This window comes from Caretta caretta, chromosome 11 (assembly GCF_965140235.1).
Source record: "Caretta caretta isolate rCarCar2 chromosome 11, rCarCar1.hap1, whole genome shotgun sequence".
NCBI classification, from domain to species: domain Eukaryota; kingdom Metazoa; phylum Chordata; order Testudines; family Cheloniidae; genus Caretta; species Caretta caretta.
Window position 1 is genome coordinate 8655731 of NC_134216.1, and position 23900 is coordinate 8679630.

A 23900-nucleotide genomic window follows, 5' to 3' on the forward strand; every position below is an offset into this window, starting at 1 on the left:
ATAACCGGGACCCCTCATAATCTGGGACAGACTGAGACATATACTACCCCAAAGGATAACTTCCCTTTCCCAGACCCACAGTCTCCTTTACTTTCAGACCCAGTTCTTCTGAGGAATGTTCTAACCCCAGAAGAGGATACTGCTGGAAGGAGGAGGATCTTCTCACCCACCTTCTCTCTCTAATGTTTGGATAATGTAGATAACGACTGTCTTCTATATAAACAAACAGGGTGGGGCAAGGCTCCTCCCACTGTACATGGGGTGGTCAACTTATGGAATTGGTGTATCCGAAATCACTGTAATGTACCTACCTGGTGCTCAGAACTCACAGGTGCTCAAACACTTTTCCAGCAATCATGGGTGGGATTTACACAATTCAGTGCTGGGCAGCATTTTCCCTCAGTTGGGAACACCATCTTGGGAGCTGTTCGCCTCCCAGAAAAACAAGAAGCTCAATGTATGTTGTACCAGAGCAGTTCAAGGTCTGGACTCCAGGAGCGATGCCCTTCTCCTGTTCTGGACAGGCCACATGAGATACGCCTTCCCTCCAATCCCACTATTACCCTAGATTCTATAGAAGATTTGTCAAAACAAAACTCAAGTCATTCTCATCTGACTCAATTAGCCCAGACAATTCTGGTTTCTGGACCCTCCTACAAATTTCAACCCAGCAGCCTGTCAGCATTCGGTCCTTCCCAGAACTGCTAATTTAGGAGGCTGGCAGGATCACACATCCCAACCTGGACTCGCTTCACCTCATGCCTGGGTATTTGGATGGGTGTCAGACCTAGAGCGTTCATGTTCAGAGGCCATTCAAACTATTCTTAATCACAGCAGGAAAGATTCTATCAGAAAATATTAACTAGTCAAATGGAGGCATTTCTCTGCCTGGGCGCCTCATTTATCAGGACTAGCAGGTATTCCTGCTACCTTAGACTTACCTCCTGACTCTCAAGACATATCGTCTTTCTAGTAGCTCTCTGTAGGGCCACCTAGCAGCAATCAGTGTGTTCCACCTTCTGGTAGATGGCTATTCTGCTGTTCACCCAGTAACAAACAGTTTTGTAAGTGGTCTGACTAGGACCTTCCCACTAGTAGCAAAGTAAACACCACAGTGAGACCTTAATCCTCATATTTTCAATATTACGGGGCCACCTTTTGAACCATTCGCCATGTGCTCAATGTCTCATTTGTCCATGAAGGCCATCTTCCTGGTTGCCGTTACGTTGGCCAGGAAGGTGGGTGAAGGAAAAGCCTTTGTGGCAGACTCACCATATGCTACATTTCATAAAGAGAAGGTATCCCTTCACTCGACCCAAAGTTCATCGCAGAGGTATCTTCCACGTTCTACATAAGCCAATCAATTCACTTACTGTGCACTTATTCACTCCAGGTTCTTTCCGGAGTCTCCTGCCCCCAGCAAGAAGAGGAAACTACACTCTGTTGACGTCTGAAGGTAGAATGGCAATGCTCATCTAAGAATGAAACCATTTAGAAAATCACCCAGACTATTTGTCGCTATAGTGGAGCAAGCAAGGGGACAAGCAATATGTGCTCAGCCTCTCTAAGTGGATGCTTGGCTATATACTCCTTTGCTATCCGTTAGTGTATTTCCCTCCCCCGGATGGGGTGAGGGCCCATTCTGCTAGAGCACTGGCAACCTCAGTAGCATCTCTTCAGGAAGTGCCTATGCTGGACACTTTGTAAGATGGCAACCTGGAGCACTATCTGTATTTTCATGAAGCGCTATGCTTCAGTCCAAGTCTCTTCTGTCAACACAGCCTTTGGAATTGCAGTGTTCGAGATCTATACCACCTGCATCCTCAAATCCCCCCGCCCCACCCCCATTTGATCACTGCTTGACATTCACCCATATGTGGAATGCACACAGGGACTAGAACTCAAAGTAGTAATGGAAGTTACTTATCTGTAACAAGATTCTTTGAGATGTGTTGTCCCTATCTGAATTCTGCTACCCGACCACCTTCCCCTCTGGTTTGCCTCATGACTGGATTTGTGGTAGAGAAGGAAGTAGAGATGCGGTCAATCTGCATCTCCCCTTACACCCTTGGTACTGAGCAGAAGACAATCCAGGGCACAGGCACGGACAAACAGACAATACTTGCAAGAATTTCCAGTCTCAGTCATGGAGTGCACATGCATATCCCGCATATGGAATACACATTGGGATCACATATCTGAAAGAAATTCCAGTTACAAGTAACCTACCTCCATTTCCTGTAACTTACAATTTGGGTTCCTATCTTCATTGGGCAGTACCGGCTCTGAGCTTGCAATGTTACCACTCTAAATTTGGAATCGTTTACCCATTAGTGATGGCATGAGGCCATCCTGAAATGGCTTTTTCGAAGTACAATATGATACTCCTTGGCACAGTGTGAAGGCTGCTTGCTTATTCCTGGTGTCAAGTGCTTTATTTTTGATGCTCTCAGGAAGCTAACTCAGCTGTTCTGTTTTTAATATCTGATGAATTAGGGAACAGATCCTGCGTGTGAAGGCTGAAGAGGACAAAATCCCGTTGCTTGTGGTGGGAAATAAATCTGACCTGGAAGAGCGGAGGCAGGTGCCTGTGGAGGAGGCCAGAAGTAAAGCAGAGGAGTGGGGTGTGCAGTATGTAGAAACTTCTGCCAAAACTAGAGCAAATGTAGATAAGGTAAGGCAACTAGCTTACATTTTTACAGTAGTAGAATCGCAGTCCTTCAGTACTGAGAATGACTGACTAATTCTTACTACTTTCTGGGACAGGCACAGTTCATGGTTGGGTTTTTGTTCCTCTTACCATAGTCTACACTTGTAATGTTTGAATGTTTCAGTTAATGAATACCTTGCAAATTAAAGCAAACATTTGGTTTTTGTTGCTGTCTATGTAACATGTCAAGAAAATCCCATTAACTTACTTTATATAGATACAAGTGTGGTGAGCCCTTATACAATGGCAAATTTTCAGATGATGGTTTGAAGTATAGTAGATTTATTAGCTCTGAGAATTCACTGAAGTGCAGGGTTTCATTTAAATTATAGCTTGAAATGCTTAGTAATGATGTATACTAACGGTAGTTCAGCCCATCATAAAACAATTAAAATGAGGATAATTTCAGCACTTCTGAAGTTTGGTTCTTCCCTCTTTTGTCTCCTCAACTCACATGTGATGCAGCTTATATTTTGTTAAATATCTGCCAGAACACTTTCAAACTCTCAGTTCTTTACTTTCTGATCACTGAGACTATCTGCAGTTTCTGAAAAATATACATTTTCTTACTGCATACCTATCTTGTAACGTGATTCCCCATGCCCTCCATACCTGCCTTTCCTAAGACTCTGTATTCTCCAGCTTGATGTCACTTGTCGCGTTTTTGGATTGAAATTGCTTTTCAGTTTCTGAACAGATGGATTCTCATAACCCTTCTAGCAAGTGGACATACATATGTGCTTCCTGAAGTGTCTTAGATATCAGGGTTCTCTTCCTTTTTCTGTGGAGAATATGAAAATACACCCTCTTACACATCCACAGAAGATGACTTGGGGTGAACGTTTTGAAGCTTCACTATATCTGAGGGCTAGTTTTGACTTTTATGCTCAGTAAAGTGTTTCCTGTTCAGTCTGTTAGAAAGTCCAGATAAATCATGAGGCATATTCACTGTGGCAATGTCTGTACTGCAGCTTTTTAGACTAAATTAACATTCCCATCCAAATACATATACACTCACTAGGAAATGTTGTCAGGTTTCTTGATGAGCAAGCTAAAATAATCCATATCTTCCTACTTTGGTTTGACAGTGGTCTAGTTATCAAGGCAGCAGCACAGTTAGAGCATGGGAAAGCAAGCCAAGAGATCTGGATTCTAAGACCAGCTCTGACTTGCAGCATGACCTGTGTGTCTTCAGTTTTCTAATCTGTAAAATGAGAGAGTTAATATCGCAGATTTTAAGTGGTTTGGGTCAGAGACTCATCTGTTTGGAAAGTGCCTAGCACACTGCACTTGCCTTGTAAATTCACCCTGGATCTTGATTTTTAAGTCTTAACTTTCAGCATTTGTATAGCCTGAAAATAGGCATGTATTGGCCATATTACTTGTTACTACACTCTATTGTTACTATACTCTCTCTACATGGAAACTGATGTCTGTGCAGACAACCCAAATCCATTCAAATTAGGGGCACTCCTGCAGCGGCAGTGGCTTAAATTTAAACAGTTTTATATTTGCCACATAAAGAACATCTTTGAAATGTGTCAGCGGCAACACATGTGCAAGTTAAGAATCAGTAGGTCTTATTTTACATCTCCTTGTCTGAAGCAGTGTGAAGCATTTTCTTCTTTTTTTAAGGGATGACCTTATACTTGTGCTTTCCAAATGCAGTATCTGAAGGCCTTGTTTTTGCTGTGTCTCAATTACTTTGTTCCTTGTCTATTAAATCCAATAAAATATCTGCTTCTTGGGGAACTGCAAGAGCTAGCTGTCACACAAATCTTAACTCTGAAGGATTAAAAGGATTATTCCAATAGACTTCTGTAATCCTGAGAATTCCATTTTCCTAGCTATAAACTATAGACTAGTCATAGACCAGGTTTTAACAGTTCAGCTGGTATTTTTATTGTCCATCTAAACATTGAAATTGAGTAAAATTATACTTTATTAAAAATCATATTCTTGTGTCTAGAATTTTTAGTACACAGTGTAGGGGGAAAAAACAAGTTTGACCCTGGCAGTCTTTTAAAATGTTGTTGTTTTTTCCCTTCTGTGTTCTGATTTTTAGTTGAGGAAAGAGGTTTTTTTCCAGATACCATATGGGCTTAGGGCAGTGGTTCCCAAACTTTAACAACCTGTGAACACCTTTCACTAAAATGTCAAGTCTCGTGAACCCCCTCCTAAAAATGAATATTTCCAGGGATTTTCTTCTTTACCTGAGTATAAATTATAAAAGCAGTGATCTGGGGAATATAAAATTTGTTTTTATGACATACTTATTACACACTATTATTAATTATTATTTATCATTACAGTATTTTTATTACATTATGAAAACGGCAACACTTTTCCAAGATCTCACTTTCGTAGCTTGTATCACTTTGAATAAACCTGTTATAAGACAAGGCTTCTATGTTTCATCAAGGAGTATCAGATGTGGAACAGCATGAAGGCATTTAAGAAGCCAACTCAAAGAGTTCAGGTCTTGAGCAGTCCAGGCAAACAACACGCGTTACAACAGAACTTAAACTTATTTTTCATAATAACTTTAAAAACAATACTAGCTGCCTATTTCATTGTAAAAACAGCAAAAAATATCCACCTCCCGTTCCATTTCTTATAAGGAGTTTTGAAGTTTAAATCTCCTCAGTGTGATGGATATGCTTGCTTTGATCTGCTTAGCTCTTGGAAGTCCAGGGGCTCCGGGCTTCTGGTCCCTTGCTGCCCAGTGTCCCTAGGGACAGCTCTGTCCACCATTAGGGAATTTTTTCCCGAGAACCCCCTGTAACATTTCATAAACCCCAGTTTGGGAACCACTGGTTTAGGGGTTGGGAGAAGTGGATTCTACTTGACCATGTGACCTTTGCTTGTTCACTTAAATCCTCTGCACCTAAGTTCTTCCCTCCATAAAATAAGGTTAATATTTCCTGGTGATGTTGTATTAATTCATTAATGTGTTGAAGGAGCTATACCAAGGCTTTTATTGTCTCCTGGTTTCATTTTTTAATGAGTTAATTGTAAACATTCTCCTGTGATTAGTATAAATCTCATAGATCCCTATAAAAACTGTGCATGCCACTGCATATTGCTTTGCTACAATTAATAGTGAAACTCATTAAAAAAGGCTTTTATCATTTTGAAACAGGCTGCCGAATGACTTAGTAGCTAGGTAAGTCCTTCTCCCTTCCCCTGATTCATGTACTGCATAAACACAGGTGGTGAATTTGTAGCATTGGGATCTATGTTTAGACTACTCATTTTTTATTTTATTAGGTGCTTTGTTCTTGTGTTACATTTTTGTTTGCCAAATACTCTAGTTTATGCATCAATATACCAATTTATTTTCTGCTGGCTGAACTGTTGTTTTAATCTCCCATATGTTTAACTTTCCAGGTATTCTTTGATCTAATGAGGGAAATCAGAGCAAAGAAAATGTCAGAAAACAAAGACAAGAACGGGAAGAAAAGTGGCAAGAGCAAGAAAAGTTTTAAAGAAAGATGTTGTTTACTGTGATCCTTAGGACCTATAAATATCTACAGATGGAACGAATAAGATTTACTACTAAGGATATAGGGCTGGATTCATGAAAGGAAGTTTGTATTGACTCCCTATGCTATTTTTATTCACTTACCGCCTTTTTAAAATGAAAAAAATTAATTTGTGAACCATTAGTCAACAGAAATTTGAGCCTATGTACACTGAAATGGGCTCACCTTGCCAGCAACTTTCAAAGCTAGAATTTTACCAGCAAATATGGTTCTTTGGGCATTTTATTTGTCTGATTGCAGGAAATAATTCCATGTCATGTCAAGTAGCTTCTTGATGTCTTTTCAGATCTGATCTCCCCCTCCCCCAACCTGTATTAGCCTCACCAAACATCTCTGGCTGTCTTTTTAAGTTCAGCCACATTTTTCAGTGTCTGTGCACTCGCTGACTTTGTCATTTTTGTATTAATAATAATTATAGACAAACCAATACCTGGCAAGACTTTGAGGTTCTCACAGTCTTTAAGTGGCTGTTGATATTTTTTCAGACTATCAGAAGTCTACTTGAATACCAACATTTGAAGATTTGGGAGTTGTCATTCAAAAGCAAATTAGCTATGTCTGTTTGATTATGAGTCAATGCAGCATTCATGAATCGAGCCTGACTGAAATCAGACTTTGTTTGGTAATGCAACATTTAGTATTTAAATACTGGTTAGTTGTCTTCCCAATTGGCTCGTTTCCTCTCAAGTTTTTTTTTTTTTTTTTAAACAGAACAAAACAAAAAGCAATTATTTGTTGGGTGGGTAAGTGACCTAAAACAATAGTGTTTATTTTTTTTAGAAAGGAAACAAATTGGCACTGATTTAAAAAAACAAACCCCAAAATTTGTAGCATTCTGTATTGAGGCTAGACTCATACAGTCGCTTCTATTTCATCTGCTCTTTACTCCCCTTTTCCTCAAAATCATTATCTTAACTGTTTAAAGTGCAGATTGTCTATTTTGTTACATTGTAATACATGTATTCATGTCATGGAGATGTGAAAACTACTGCATCTCTGCTTTCTGTTTTGTTTAAGAGAAACTTTTTTTTTCTTTTTGGGAAAGGACATAGGCCACCGATCACAAAACTATGCAAGTGGAACCAGTGTGAGGCTTTTGTGCTACCTCGCAATTTGACACAGTTACTTGGCTAATAAGTAAGTTGCTAAATGTCAGAAACAAAGCTGAAATGAAGTTAGGCAACTGTCCTATATTATGTTACTTGCCGTTAATTTTTACTGTACTGTTCTTCTGCACATTTATCTAAAATATGAAGACATTTTTTCTGAGTTTCGCTGTCAAAGCTGCAGTTGTTGAAGTTAGTCCTAAATGATCAGCTACATTAGAATAGAAATAGGGGAAATATATGCGAAACATATTTAGCAGTTCTTGTCTCTGTGTCAGACGTATTTCACTTAAATACCTTTTGCAACTTAATGGTGTCAATCAAGTTCTGTTGCCAAAAATATGTATTTCCATCTTGTTGCTGTAGCAGAGATTGTCAACCTTTATAATTATCCTGCTTCTGGAATACATTTTGTACAGTTTCCCAATGAATCCTAGAAAAACTCCTGTTTGAATTTTAAAAAAGTAGACAAATATATTATCTGAAAACTAATCATTTTTCAACTTGTCATCTGATTTGTGACTTCATATACAGCTACAATGAGAAAGGAATAAGATGTGGAAAGGAGCAGTGTAGTGAAGGGTATCTAAGCACTAAACAAACTAGTATCGTTAGCTCAATCTTTAAATGAGTGGGAGAAATGCAGAGGCAGGAAGGGCTTAATTCAAAATTTAATAAAGTATCTAGGCTTGGCAGAATTTGATTCTTTTTTTATAATTTTGACATCGATTATTTTTAAGCATTTTTTATTATCTATTTTAAATGTTCACAGTTGCTGGAATTTATGGGGAGCAGGTCAGGCACTAATTATTTAGTGACACTGAGATTCAAAAAAGTTAGTTTTTTAACCAGACACAAATTGTCAACATCACATGTTAAAATTTACAAAATAAATATCTTTGTCACATTCTGATAAGTTCTCAAGCAGCATTTTTCTTTGTCTGCCTCTCTCTAAATTTTGATGATCATCAATGGAAATATTTTTTCATTTGTTTGTGCTTGTGTCGTGACATCAACACTTACCAATAAAAATCTAATTCTTCCAAGCCTGAACATAGCTAACATCTAGGATTACTGAAACCTATTCTTCTTATCAGATGTGCTAGATTGCTGCTCTTGTGCATTCCACTTGGAGATTTGAAAAGGAAAATAAATATGCAGTGGAAAATAAATATGCACCCTTATGAGACTGAGGTCTTGTATGGAGTTCTGCGTTTCCTTTCCCATTAATTCATTGTCATCCACATCTTGATTTTACTATTTGTCAAGCGACATATCGGCATGGGAGAATCATGTATTAAATCAAGGGTGCTGTAATCTGTTTTATTGTTAGGTTAAATTCCTGTATAGTTCTAGGCAGGCCATTTTTTCTACCCATAAAAGTTTGAAAATGTTAGCCTTTAGAACTGGACAATAAGGGTCAGAATGGCACTACAAAGCTAGCTTGATTATAGAGCATAGAAACATGAAAATGTAGGAGCCATTTGGCTCTTAAAATATCTGTAAACAAGGTTGTTATTTTTTTATCTAAACCCTGTGCAAGAGCACTGGGTGTAGTTAGATGTTATATAACTTAAAGGGATGCAATTGGGTGAGATGTTATAACACGTTTCTTTACAGTGTCACTCATAGTGTGTTAAATGCTTAAACTTTTCATTTTTAATAGTCTGACTTTTTCATTGACTGTCCACTCTTTGCATTTCTTGATCTGAAAAATGAATATAGTCTAGTCAGTTTTACTTCTGTTTATAGTCTCTCTATACAAGTCCCTTTCAAATTCTCCTGGGTAAGCACAATGCTTCAGTGTTTGTACTGAAAATATAGCATGTAAATCTTCATTCTTGGAAGAAACTGTTCTCACTGGAGTTTTAGAAAGATTGATGGGAACACAGGTATTGGTAAGTTGTTTAAGTAACATATGTATTTTTGGTCCAAATCTCTCTTCCTAACCTCACTTTAAAATCTTACATTCTTACAAGTCTAAGTGCAGCTATCATGCTGACCTCTGGTATTCTTTAATAGCATTGAGAGGAGAAACAAGCACATAAAATATGCCTAAATCAAGGTTTACTGGAGTGTAAGATTTAATTAGAAAGTGATTCAAGTTGCTCACAAATCAGAGTGCACTCGGCAAGGGTCTCAAACAGGCAGCTCACTTAGAACTGATGTAGAAGCGAGTATGTATGTTGAGCTAATACCCAAAGATCCCATTAATCTTTTTAGAAATTTTGCAGTATTTGATAAGAGAGACTTTTAAAAACAAAATGGATGAGTTGTTCTTGCACGAGGCATACCAGTGTGTTGTAATCCCCCATCAGACTTACTGGAGAGAGAGCAGCACTTATTCGTAACGTAGAATGAGGACGGTGACTCTCAACAGTAGTAAGAAATGATTTTGTCCTTTTGAGTTAAACTTGCTTCTGAGGAGGATGCTTAGCAGGTTTATGTTCTTTACTCATTAACACTTTTTTCTAAACATCACAGCATTTGCATCAGTGGAGCAGAAGGCTTAAGAGCACATTCTGTTAGAGCTTTCAGTGTGTTCTCTCTTTTCCAAAACCAAAAAGTCACTTAAGAACTTGATACGGCAGCTTTTCAGTTTTAGCTTTCAGTTATGACAAATGCAGAAAAGAAAACTTTCGTGGAAGTCTCTTAGTTCAGTGGCTGTGAACAAGGTAGCTACCTTGATTCAAACAAAATTACATAAGTGAGCAACATTTCTCTTTGGAAATAATTGTGTGAAGAACTACTAGTCTGATTTTAATATACCAGGCAATAAAGTGTACCCCTGGCCTGGAAGTTGCATGGAGGTGATGCATTCAACCCCTTGTCTTGGGACATGCCTTACACTTCAGCTGTTCTCTGTCTTCCCAAGCAGAGGGAGTTCCAGAGTGGCCACAAGTGATTTCCAGTTCTGCTTGGCTGGAGGTACATTAGCTCTACAGAGGATTGTTAAGACTTCAGTAGTAATTAAGGGGTGGAGGAAAGAAATATGGCTTCTTGTCATGGGGCTTTAAGAAGGGGCTGAAGGCAACTTTAATTTCTGAACTGTTCCAAGTTTAGATGAGCAATCATAATTCAAGTGTGGAAAGTGAAGAGAACTTGGTAGGCTAGCAAACAATTATATCCTCCTACCCGTGTGAATTAAAGCAATTGAAGGTTATACACCTGCAGGTTTTGAAGGTCAGGTTAAAGCAGGGTTGGGATCACAGGAAAAAACTCTCCCATCAGATTAGAATGGCAGAGCTTTCCAATGATTATCTGCACTCCTTAAAATATGGATGCATAGAACAAGTATTTGTGAAATCGATGGGAGCCTGATAGTCATGTAGGAGAAGAATGCCAGAAGAACTTGAATATATTACTATTGCAAAATGTGAATTTAAATATTAAAATTGGGGGGTAACTGGATGGCATGGGAATGGGGATACACAATCTTTCCTTTGCTGATGGTCCCAATATAGTCCACTTCAGTAGAGAGTGTGGTTACACTCTGAAGGCTGTCTACCACGTCAGAGGTTTCATTTCTAGTCTGTGTAGACAGTTATCCACAGGGCAACCTACCAGCACCCTTGGATCCTGTCTCTGAAAGGTGCCAAGGATTAAATGTGTATGGAAACTGACCTGACCTCTCATCCTTGGAGGGGATCTCTCCAGGTCAGGTTGATACATTGATAAAACAAAGTGGAGAGAAGCTTTCACTGTTGCTATCCATTACATACTTGTTCTGTGGATGGATATATATTGGATATGTTAATCTAACATCTGAGAGCACCCTGGACAAATTCACATGAGGTTTGTTTGAGTCCGTGGGAAGAAGCACACCTACATATTTACTGGGCATTATATGTTGATATGACTTCAATAGCAGCCAATAAAAGTTCCCTTCTACCCTGTAAAGTTGTTTGCTATGCATTTTAGAATAGAATCAAATTAAAATAACCTTGGGTATTAAAATTGCAAAGCATGAATCTTCTTTCACATGTAATAGAGGGTAATTCCATGTAATACCAAACTACACAACACACCATCATGTTAAATCCATTTTAAAAAGAAAGTTTAAACAAAATTATGAGTTAGTGGTTTTGAGAAGAGCCAACAAAATTATTTTACAATGCCTAACTTCCTCCTACCCCCCATGAATGGCTATCCAACACATTAAAGTGGTGAGGAAAGTGGTTTTATAATAGCAATTGACATATGGGACTTGATTCTGTTACATAGTTTGTCTGGGCTTTTAAATCAAGGTTCAGGCCTATGGTTCATTCTAATAGCACTTCCACTGTAATCTTCAGACTGCACAGGAATAACAGGAGTTAATTTTGGGATGAAAAAGGAAAGTGAATGTCCCTTTCAGTGGAGCCCCAAGAACTATGTTTACCATAATGAAGTGATACTAATGACAGGAAGGATTAAAAAGAAATTGCCTTTTTAAAGTATGTATGTTGTGCTACACAGTGTAAGTTCTACTTTTCTTCTGTAGATCAAGAAAAGCTTTGCTCTCAAATGTTGCGCAAACATTTCTTCTTCATAAAAATGTATTTTAGCCATTTTGTATTCATTATCCTGCTAATCCAACTGATTTGTATTACTGTTAATAAAAAAGAGAGAAATAGGTACAATACTCTGTATTTTGTGCTTGTTTTGATGGTTATTTGTATTAGTATACTGCCTTCACTCATCCTTATTGGACCATAAGGTCACAGAACTATGTAACTGTGTTTACAGTTATCTTGGCAAACACTTATCCCACAATTATCAATCTGGTTAGCTTGCCCTAGGCTAGAGTCTTTCAAGACCATTTTTTCCCATAGTAACCTGGCTAAAAGCAACTGTTGATTAAGTAAACTAGTGGCACAATAGGAACTTGTGGAGACATTCCTCTCTGGTCTTCCAAGAATCCTCTTGAGTCTATCCTGAAGTACAGGGCCTCAAAAACTGTGGGTGCCATTTGTTGACCGAAGGGCTGTAATGTGGGTCTTTGGCCAAAGTACTGCAAAGACCAGCTGAACAGTTTAAAAAGCTATTGATGAAGACAACATAGGGCATGGGTTGGAGAGTCAGGAGGGGATGAGGTTTCATTCCAAACTCTGCCCCTTGCAGAGAAATTTAAGTTAATCTCCTGTTTGGGCTTTTGTTAATGCTGGGGATGAGGACTTCCTAGATACTAGAGCAGGCACTGGAGGGGGTCCCGATGGTGGGACTGGATAGCAGATTCCCTGGGGAGCAGCAGGGCAGCACACTAACCACAGAGGCTACCACAGTTGTGACACTGCAGTAGTGGCCATAAAGCAGCTCTGCTTTCCTCATGGGTTGGATTCCAGTCCCTGTGGATTTCACTAGCACACAGCCTATTTATCTGAGCTTTGCTCAAAGTGGCTTTTTCCTAGTGGATTAAACAAATGTCATCCTTAATTGAAGAAAAACGTCTGTTGACCTAGCAGTATAGATGTGACAATCGGAATATGAGAGGCCTTCAGGAGGGAGTGAGAGGGGAACCTGGTATTAGCATTGCAATGGTGTCCAGAGCCTCAGCCAGGACCAAGGCCCTGTTGCCCTAGGTACTGTCCAGACACGTGGTGTAATTCTAGAGTTTACAAGCCAAGACGAGATGCGACTGTGTCCAATTTTGGATTCACGTTAGGAAAGATGTGGACAGGGTTGAACAGTCCTGAGGACAACAGCAAAAATAATAAAAAAGGTTTAGAAAACCTGACAGATGACGGAAGGTTAAAAGAAACGGGACACGTTCAGTCTTCATAAAAGAAGACTGAGGACCTGACAAGTCTTCAGATATGCTAAGGGCTGTTATAAAGAGGATGGTGATCAGTTGTTCTCTGTGTCCACTGAAGGTAGGACAAAAAGTAATATGCTGAGTCTGCAGCAAGGGAGACTCTTGGGTTAGATGTTAAGACAAACTTTGTAACTGTAAGGACAGTTAAGCTTTGGAATAGGATTCCCAGGGAGGTTGTGGAATCCCTGTCATTGAAAGTTTTTAAGAATAGGTTGGACAGACACCTGTCAGGGATGCTCTAGGTTTTCTTGGTCCTGCCACTGCACAGGGGGCTGAACTTGATGACTTCTCAAGATCCCTTCCAGCCTTACATTTCTGACTGAGTGTCAAACAATTGGAGGAAACGAGGGAGGATGGATAGTGGGAACAGAAACACCCAGCTACATAGACCAGCTGTGTATACAGTATGTGGGTTTGAGTCATTTAAAGTTCTAATCTGTACACAAAGTAGATAGCAGAAATCTCTACTATACATCTACCTCCCTTCACATTTAGGAATGTCTTCTGTAAGCTAGGCACAACAGAGCAAAACCTTATGAACACTTCATATGCCCTGTTGTATCTTCCACTTATCCTGGCCCCAGCCTTCCTATTTGTACTGTATTCTGTCCCAACTTTAACATTGTATTCTGTTGTGTGATTATTTTTCCTGCATGCAAAGTGCTGTTTATTTCTGTGGTACTGTAGGAAACACTCTAGTCTACACTCTAGTCTACAGTTCCTGAAAAAAGCTGGCTCCACCTTGTGGCCTCAAAGGAGAACTTGGATGTGTAAATGCCATGGAGAGAGACTATTTGAAATTGCTCTTGTGAGCATAACAGGTGTGTATATAATCTGTTACCTGAATCATCCATAAAGAGCCATACAAATGGGATTCTTTTTATTCTGGTTGTTCTGCGCTATGGTGACTCTTATGCAGTAAAAGTCCTTGTTCCAATTTAAAAGTTTCCTTTTTCATACAAACACTAAACTGAATTCTTGCTGAAGTATTTCAGTGTGCAACAGACTCTCCAGATTCTTATGAGGATAGTGGCTTTAGTAAGATTTCTATGGCATTAAACTAGTTTGTATGGCAAAGTGGAAACTGGTGCTGCTTACTGAGCACTGATGGATTTGCATGTCTGTGAAGAGGGAAGTATGTTCAATAGGACTCTGCAATATTTCACAAACATTTGTTTCTAGGGGTAATTCAAGGTGCTGATTTTAATTCACCATATAAAAACCTAAGTGGTGGGGATGATGGTATCTTCCGTTTAAGAACTATCAGGTACCATTCTTGTAGCAAAGAGAAGCAAGGAAATGGCAGCTAATGGCCCTGAGATTTTTAACTCTAGAGGACTGGAGGCAGAATGTTGGGGTGAAATTGAGGCCATCTGCTCTGGGATTTGCTTTTGTTCTGATAAAGCCAATTTGACTTCAGGTATCCACTATATAGCTCCTTCATTGAATGGACTGTTCTTTGGGGATTGAGAGTTCTATTTTTGTGTAGGCAATTTTCATTCATGGGTTGCTTTTAATAGCTCATAAAAGCACTCACTACTGAAGGCTGTTTATTTAACAAATCAGTGTAAATACTGGTGTTTATTGGCCTATAAATTCTGGATGCACAGAAACTTGCATGTATTTGTGTGTGCCCTCAACACAGTGGAAGATGATGTGATAGAATAGATCTCTCTTTGGATAGGACCCAGATTTATTTACCCACACAGAAAAAGACCCTGATGATCTTTGCCTTGTCAGTGAGTTATGTTACCAATAAAGGTGGTGATAGTTCAGTTTCTGGAATGTGGTTCAGAGCTTTTTGGTATCCAAACCAAAAGTTAGACTTTTACTTATTTTTATTTCTTACACAGATTAAAGGGGAAGTTTCCCTCACTTCAATGCATGGAAGGTCCTCAAGCAGTGAGGATCTATTCATTAATCAATACCACATGCCACCTTGTAGAGTGCTGAGGCCAAAGAGGTGGGGGTTGGGTGTAAAATATTAAATCTCAATTTGACTTCTCATTCTGTTAAGAACAGCTGTCCTCTAGAGGATTGATCCAAACTACTGTGGACCTGAAACATTTGGGACAAGCTTTCTCTGTCCAGGGGAAGTGTGTAAGCCAGTGCTCAGCTCCATCCACAGAGGATGTTAGTGTATGGCCCTTCCTACAAAGCCTGCCGCTTCAGCTGAAGCAACTCATTCTTTCAACTCTGGACGTCTCTCGTTCAATCCCTGGTGTCAGCAGTCGCAAAAGCACTTTGAGAATTTGGTGGTTTGTCCCAAAAGAGCAGCTGAGGATGAAGGTTCCTGCTTTCCTTACTCCACATGAGTTGCATGCCACTGGAATCAGTGGGACTACACTAGTGAGTAAGGAATGCACGTTTGGTCCTGGAATTAGAAATGGAAGGACAGACTTGTACTGTAAACAGTTTCCACACTTGAAAGGGACTTCTGGCTGATCCTTGTGGAGGGATAGTATTTGCATCTTAAGGAACAAGAAGGACAGGTTACATTTGTATTAAAAATATGAGTTGTTTGACTGTTGAAAGCATTTTGTGGAGTAGCAGTGAATTGCTTTAAAGCCCTCGCAGGTGATGTGTGAAGGAGAACTACATGGGTTCAGAGCCCTCTAAATCCATTGCATCCCAGATTTCATTTAAGCCATGGTGTAATATGTTGCCTTAGTTCTGCGACTCTAGCTACACTCTCACATTCTGCTTAGTTTCAAATAGCTTTGTTAGGACTTAGCCCCTCTTGTCTTTGTGACTTTGGCATTTCTGTCAGATTTGTGACTCGGACAGCCAATCCCTAATCAGACTGTCGGATAGTAGGGACAAAATCACATGGAAAGACCAAGAGAATACCATTCACTTGTCAAGATGTAGCTGGCACCCTCAACTCCAGCCATCTGGGCTGCACGAGAGTGAAAGCTGAATACTTGATCAGACTGCTGGAAGGAAGTTACCGAGCCATGCCTTATTAGTGACTTGGGGAAGTCTGAACTGTCTCACCCCTCAGTGAGAGCTGCATCTTTACCCGAGGCTCCATTCTACAGAGGAGGATGTCTTCAGTGAGCAGGTGGTGAGGTAGGCTGCCTATTGAAGTTGTGGTGTGACTTCTTCAAACAGGAACAGTCAAAGCATGAGAGGACTCATGGGTGGGACTACTGGCAAGAGATACAGGTCACTTTTGCATTGTTGCCGACTTCAAAAGCATGAGTTAAGTTCCTAAGAATGATTTTGGAGTTCTTTTGCTTTTCCTTCTGATTTCTAAGCTTTTTGGGTACATCTGCTTCATGTTTCTAAACTTTTCTGTGCAACCATGAGGGCTAGAAACTTTTTAAAGTGAAAGTGGAGATTCTCATGCAGTCTCTTTATTCCAGCATCAAATTTATTTATAAATAAAACCACCAAATATCCTGGGAGTTGGTAAGGTGGTGGTGGGGGGAAGGGAGAATCTAGGGTACCCAGAATGCTTGGCCCTATTTTCTCTGGATAGATGTCCTTGCCCTTGGAGTCCTGAGGATTAAAAACATTGAAGTGAAGTCCTGCATTGGCAGTCCCAATGGCTGCCTTAGCAGTTTGCCAGGAGCCTGAGGCATGCACTTTATTTCTTGATAAATTTGCACATTTTTAATCAAATGCACCACACTGATGTTTGCACACATGGCTCCCATGAGCCGCAAACAGAAGTAGCTCAGTGCTTGAGTGCACCAGCTTCTGCACCCTGCAGTTCATCAGCGCTCCTCTCCCCCAGTGGTTACAATGAGAGGGTAGCAGGGGCTTGTGTTTAGCTCTTCAGCTGCACCTTGTGTTGGCCTCTGATTAAATCAAAGTCTTTGCTTTTCCTTATAAAGTGAAAACCTGTAACAAGTCATAGAATCATAGAATATAAGGGTTGGAAGGGACCCCAGAAGGTCATCTAGTCCAACCCCCTGCTCAAAGCAGGACCAATTCCCAGTTAAGTCAATGATATAGAGTAATTCTGGCTGTTGCCTGGGAGGTGAATGTGGGGTTAGCTGCTATTGACTTTTCTCTACCTTTAGTTAACTGGATATTCTAAAGTTAACATATGTTAACTTCCAAGTGATCACTGGAAGCGAGCTTAATGTCCAGAGCTGAATTCTGCTGCTGTGATGAACTTTCAAGAGACTTTACACCTGGTTTAATAACAGGGTTTTTTTATGTTCTTAATCTTGTTACCTGTAACCTACCTTCATATTGCCAACCCACCTCTGAGCAGGCATGGAAAAGGCTGTGGCTTTGGGATCAAGTTCACACTTGTAGCAGAGACGTGTCTTGCCTTGTTGTTCCTTGTCTCCTCTGGATTATGCAGAACAAGAACTGAATAAAGATTACATTTCACGTTTTTTTACATGAGCTTTCCAAGTCGCGTTGTTTACACTGTACTGGGTGGGGTGAATGTTGATGCAACACCAAATTAGAACTTTGTCATGGTGACTTTTTTGGGACAGAGAGAGGAAATAACTGTTATCATGCCAAAATATAGTAAAGCCAAGTGTATTAAATTAGGTTTGAAGTGTTCCAACTGCCAGTAAATAAGCAGTACTGGGGGGAATGCTTTCTTTGAACACGTAGCATGACTTTGTAACAAGAATCTCTGTGGAATCAGTCCACCTGCCTTGATATAAAAATCAGAGTGGGCTTGGAGCCCTCTCCTCACCCTTGTAAAACTAATGGGGGAAGACTCTCTCCCTGTCTAGGTCCACTTCCAACCACACACCTTCCTATAGCCCCTCCCTTTTGCACAAAATGCTAATCAAAGTAAAAGTAGAACTAATGAGAGGCATGCTGGACACTCACTCACTCCCTTATTTCATCTCTAGACACTCTTGTTTTCTGTTTAGATCACAAGCTCCCTTTGGCAGAGATCTTGATGTTTATACTTGCCTGTAAAGGGCCTTGTGCACAATTGGTAATATGTATTTTTGGGGGGAGGAGAAGATTTTGGGTGCCCAGTTTGAGACCCCTTGCACTTCTTGAAATTAAAGTCCTTTCTAATGGTCTCAAATTAAGCACCAAAAATCAGTAGTCACTTTTGAAAATCTTGACCATAACTTACCTAAGCAAGGCAATCCCAAAGTAGGGGTTGCCCTGGTGCCATTAATATCCCCAGCTACAGACTGTCTAGGGCAGAATATGTTGAGCCATGATCCCATTTACTTATAGTTTCTGGACGTTAATTCTCTTCTCACTATGAGCTTTTATCTGCACTGCTGGATTACGGTCCAGCAATGGCCTTTTCTTGATGCAAAGGGGTATGTGAAGGGCAGAATTCCAGCCTGACCAGTGCCGGCAATTAATTTATGCTCTGAAGTATGCAATTGGATTACTCCTTATCATTCTATGTTAAATAGTTACAGTCATTGTTAGCAGTTGAAATTATCCTACCTTTTCCCTCCTCTCTTTAACATTTTTCTCTTTCCATTGTGGGAAATGCCTCCATCAACTCCCCTCCTATCTCTGGTTTCCTTTCCAGTCTAAATAACTCTGATTTGTGATCACATGCCATGTGTAAATACACCATACATTTAATCCTGTTTGGCCTTCTTTTGCCCTTTAACAGCCACTGAATGTGAGGGACAAATTCAGCCCTGGTGCATATACTCTAGCTAAGGGAGTTTTTCTGCTGAATTTTGCCCCAAGGTTCAATCCTGCAAGGTGCCAAGTACCTCCAACTCTCCATTACTTCTTAGTGGGAGTTTTGACCTATTCAACCCTGACACATACTTGCCACCTGAGCACCTGTAGGCAGGTACAAATTAATGCTGATGGTGGTATAAATGATTACAGAGCTATTTAGATACCAGAGGAGCTCAGTCTGCTGTTATGCAAAATAACTGTGGCTGTAGTTTGTTAGAGAACTTGTATTGAAAGCAGAAAAAGAGTCTTAGTTTTTGGTGCTAGAGATTTTTTAAAAAACATATTTAATTCATAACATATGGGCCTTCAGCATCAACTAAAAACAGTGATTCTCACAATTTGGAGCTTAAGATGTGCAAATAGTTTTGAAGGGGAAGAAAGAGACTCTTGTTTCCCCAAGTTTATTCCTGATTGGTACCCCTCAGAGAGTTTATACTGGAAATTGTGTGTGACAGGGGGATCCACCTTGGCACACATTTGACAGTGAGAACAGTACATAATCACCTAGACTTTCATGAGGCTAGTCTGGAGTGAGGCGAGACCTCACACTCAGCTGCTATGGAGCATCTCACCTTCCTGAAGATGAAGGTAATAGTGTATTACACCACTTCTTCAGAAGCTACTGAACAATATATTCTCCCATGTCTGCCTTACCACTTGCACTCTTCCGTGTCCGTATTGGGGTGACATCAGCAGTACCATGGGAAATGCACTATGCTGAGAAGTAAGTTAAATGCAGAAGAACCCTTTGGAAATACAGTATGAACAAACTTGTGCTTGCCTTAATCCCACTGTTGATGTCAATGGGTGAGTCCATGTGACTAGGATTAGGCTCTGCATTGGTAAGGGCTTGTCAGAGCATCTAGTCGCTCCTGAGTTAGCAGGGAGAAGCAGCGTGGTTTAGTGGCTAAAGCCCAGGACTTGGTCTGCTCTTGGACTCTGCTACAGCGTTGTGCTGGGGTGCAATATGTGTAGTGCTCACTGCAGAATGGGTACTTGCACTAGTTATTGTACTGAGGGGAAGTGAGGAATCATGTCACTAATTGGATCTGAGGTGGGATACCCATGTTGGAATCTGGCCAAGAAAACAAAGCTCACACCTTTATTGTTACAAATAAGCAAATCATCATAACCCTGGGATCTCTTAACGACCAGAAATGGTGAGGATTTGTCATACATAATGTCCAAAAGCTTGAATGCACCTGGTTATAGTATTGGATCATTTTTATATGCCATTTTCATTTTCAACTGGAAATTACTGACATGACCAGGTCCGCTTTCCCTCTAGCAATTTCCCCCCTCTTCCTCCCTCCCTGAGGTCTGACCATCTGGAAATCCTCCACCACCTCTTTCTCATGTGTGAATTTCCACCTACGGCTGAAAGTATCACTGTACTAAAGTTGATGCATTAACACGTTGAGGCAGAGAGGAGTCAGGGATTATATCACTTCATGGACCCACTCCACAGTCCTTGTATGTTTTAATCATCTTTATCTGCTTGTCCACACACCCTTCCCTGCCCGATGGTTATTGAAAAAGAATTGCTATGAGTTAAGAAAAGAAAAACATACCACATCTAACAGAGAGCCAGAAGAGCTATAAGGATATTTTAAAAAAAATTTTTTTCTAGCTAGTAAACTAAAAACAATCCCACTCCTTCACTGCCTGATGTAAACATAGGATCTGCTCCTCTCACCTTTTTACTCATGTGAGTAGATGCACTATAGCTTTTTATAAGAATACGCATTAATGTTTTGGACCATTATTGCAGAATATAGGAATGTTCTTTTCTGTGGAAAAGAAACCAAACAAAAAAAAAAAGTGCATTGTGTTGATTTGCTTTTTGGGCAAATGATTTAACTTACACGAACAATAGTAAATGCAACTTACCTGGAAGCCAGGCAGCTTCCCAGCCTCCTCCTACCCAAATACTGAGGTTTAGTATGTTTAAGCATAATTTTCCTCATGGCTTGGCTACGTTAATCATTTAAAGTCTTCCAGGCCTTTGAAGTGAGAGAAACCCATCTGAAGTAATCAAAAAATGTCAAACGTGCCCTTTATAGTTCTCATGTGGTCCCCTCCCAAAGGCAATCACACTCATCTTCACCCTCGAGGCAACCAAACTACTGCAATGCACGTCTTTGGGGCCCTGATCCTGCCAGTACTTAAATACATGCCTACCTAATCAGACTATGCACGAGCATAATGTTAGCCATGTATGTAAGTGTTGGCCAACCAGGGTCTTATTTGTTTTCATATACAACAGTATAATGCTACAGTATTTCATAGTAGTGGTCTTAAATACTACTATTTACCCTTTAAAATACTATAGAAATGATCTAAACCATTGCAAGAACGCTATTTTAAGATTTAGACCATTACTTTGAAATGTTTCAGGGAGTTTTTGGGGTTCTTCCTAGATTAATTAACCAATCCAGCACTGAGTAGATAAAAGCCAGGTAAATAGAAGAAGAAGAACCAGCTGTCACTTGGAGATTGCAAAATTCATACAATTTTTACAACACATCTTTGAGGACCTTTTCAGTTAAAGGGACAGCCAAGAGTGGGGCATGTATGATAATGTAGGTTTTTGGTACTTAGGAACACATGGCAGATTTCAGCACTCATCATATACAGTCTGCAATTTGGTCTTTAATCCCACTGTGTATTCTGGTTAATTCCTCATAAGGCTGGAGGAAAGGGGGGCAAATAGTTCTGGTGTATAAATCATATACATAGTACAGGGCAAAAGGCATTTCCAAACACTATTAATAAACCATTTGACATGATTTAGTGGTATGGGAATGTTAGTGATGGGTGGTGGTAGAAAAATTTGCTTGTAGCTAATCTGGATGTAGAAAATAGGAAGGGTGAGGTAGGTTAAACATACTTGCTAGAAATTTAAGATGACAAAACAGGGTCAGACAAGTGTCTACTAAATCATATGTACCAGATCTTTAGCTAGTATAAATTGGCATAACTGCATTGACTGCAATAGAGCTATGCTGCTTTGCACTAGCAGAGGATATGGCACCTATATCTCTGTAATTTGTACCCATTTAAAGTGACTGATTTGAGCACGACTGTATTCAGATAACCCAAACTAACCAAAGGCCATCTAGTAGGCTCTCTCTACATGTACTTCTCTCTCCAATAATGAACACGTTACTAAAATACATTGTGTTAGATCTGTTGCCTTATGGTACTAAAAAGCCTTTGCCAAAAAAGACTAAGTACCTGATGTGTAGAATAGTTTTGACCTGATGTAAAACAAATAAAATAGGGAAATTTAAAATGTGAAAAAAAGCATGAACTATGTTAGGGATGCATGACATATCAGTTAGTTGGGGAAGAAGAGAGTAAAATTTGTGTGTGAACACTAATTAAGACTGACTAGCTCTTATATAGTGCATTTCATCGGTAGATTTCAAATTGCTTTACCAAGGATGTCAATATCATTTAAAGCTGGGTGAAATTTTTTGGTGGAAACTTTTTTCATCAAAAAATAAAAATGCAGGTTGATCAAAAATTTCACAAATTTGTCCAATTGTTTCAGTCAAGAGAAACCTGAAAAAAAAATTAAACTCTTTTGAAATGAAACATTTTGATTTTTCTCTTCAAAATGACTTTTTACTTCAAACTGTACTTCACTTTTTTATTTAAAAATAATTTTTAAAATATATTGTAAAAAAAATTCAAAACTGAAACAAAACATTTTGTTTCAGATTCAGCTAAATGTGTTGTCTGTACCAAAAATGATATATATCTATATATTTTTGGTATAATGAAACATTTGAAAAACTTTTGTTTTGGGTTGACTTGAAATGACCATCCCCCTCCTCCCTAATTTTGTAGAACAGCCAATGAACTGGCAAATCAGCTATTCACACAATTCTAGTATCACCCCCATATTATGGATGGGGAAACTGAGGCACGGAGAGGGGGAATGCAGCAGTGGCTACAGGTCATCTGGCCACACAATACATACATGCAGCAGCAGTGCAGGATCCCCCACCAAAACACTTCCTCAGCCTTTGCCTGGAGATAGAAATTTAGAGAAGAGAGGATAGTTCAGTTTCTCTGGTTCGTTCAGTCCTTTCTGCTGAGACTAGGTGTCAGGTTTTGACAGCTGTCCATCAGGACTTACCAACGCATTTCACATAAACCTTTGCAGAGATGGTAGCAATTGTTAGTTTCTTCTGAGGTGGGCTGGCTTTGAAATTAAAGGAGAGAAGCGCTGTATCCTGCTTCCGCTTCCCAGAATCATCCATTCCGTTCAAGACAATTAATGTTAACACTGAACCATCAGCCCTACTGTTGAATTTCTTGACTTGTTAGCTGTGTCATAGTCTCAGTGTGGCTAAAGTATAGCGGGGTTGCATTTTTAATAATCCCCCCAGCAAGTAGTGTTTAAATTACACAAGGGCAAGTTTAGCTTGTGTGCTTAGCGCTTAAATGCAGATTATCCCTCTTCACTTCCCCTTGAAGCATTTCCCGTGAACCTGGACTAATACCATCACCCTGTTCTTTGACCGTGTATTTAGCAAGCAAGCTCTTCTAACATACGGCGTGCACAGCTTCTCACGCCATCTGAGTCATCTCCTTGACCTACTGGAGGCCTGGTGCTGCTGTTTGGGGGGAGGAAATCAGATTGAAAATTGATTGTGTCTTTGGCCCATATTCCAAATGTGATACGTGGCCCATCCACAAAACCAGGCAAGGGTGGGGGAATGGCTGCTTTTTTGAGTGTCATAAATGGCAGCTGTCCAGAAGCATTCACAAGGGTAACAATCCCAGTCATTTAGGGATCCTAACAGATCAATGAGTCCAGTCTCCCTGTCAAGGCAGAAAGTAGGGCTCACTGCTGCCCTGTTTACTTAGTCCAAACACCTATTTACTTCACTGAGAGGTTTTTTTCTGAGCAATAAGTCGTCTATAGCAAACACAGGGAGCTGTGATTCTAATCTAACTCAGAGCACTTGCCAAAGAAAAGTGAGGGTATGTTTACCTTCTCAAAACTCAGTAATGCCCAGAATTAAGAGTAAAAAGAAAAGGAGGACTTGTGGCACCTTAGAGACTAACAAAATTTATTTGAG

General features: G+C 39.9%; 1 protein-coding gene across 3 annotated transcripts in view; it reads left to right on the forward strand.

The window, feature by feature from the left end:
- The window catches only part of RALB (RAS like proto-oncogene B), a 78812-nt gene extending 66827 nt beyond the window's left edge, over positions 1-11985 (forward strand). For 2 of the 3 annotated variants that reach the window (XM_048869722.2, XM_048869721.2), the window contains exons 4-5: positions 2497-2674; positions 6101-11985. In XM_048869722.2, coding sequence (XP_048725679.1) covers positions 2497-2674; positions 6101-6220 — 298 coding nt within the window. In that variant the 3' untranslated portion in view covers positions 6221-11985. Of the gene's footprint in view, positions 1-2496; positions 2675-5852; positions 5877-6100 lie in introns of all 3 variants that reach the window. The other variant, XM_048869723.2, reaches the window with a different exon arrangement.
- Positions 11986-23900: the final 11915 nt, after the last annotated feature.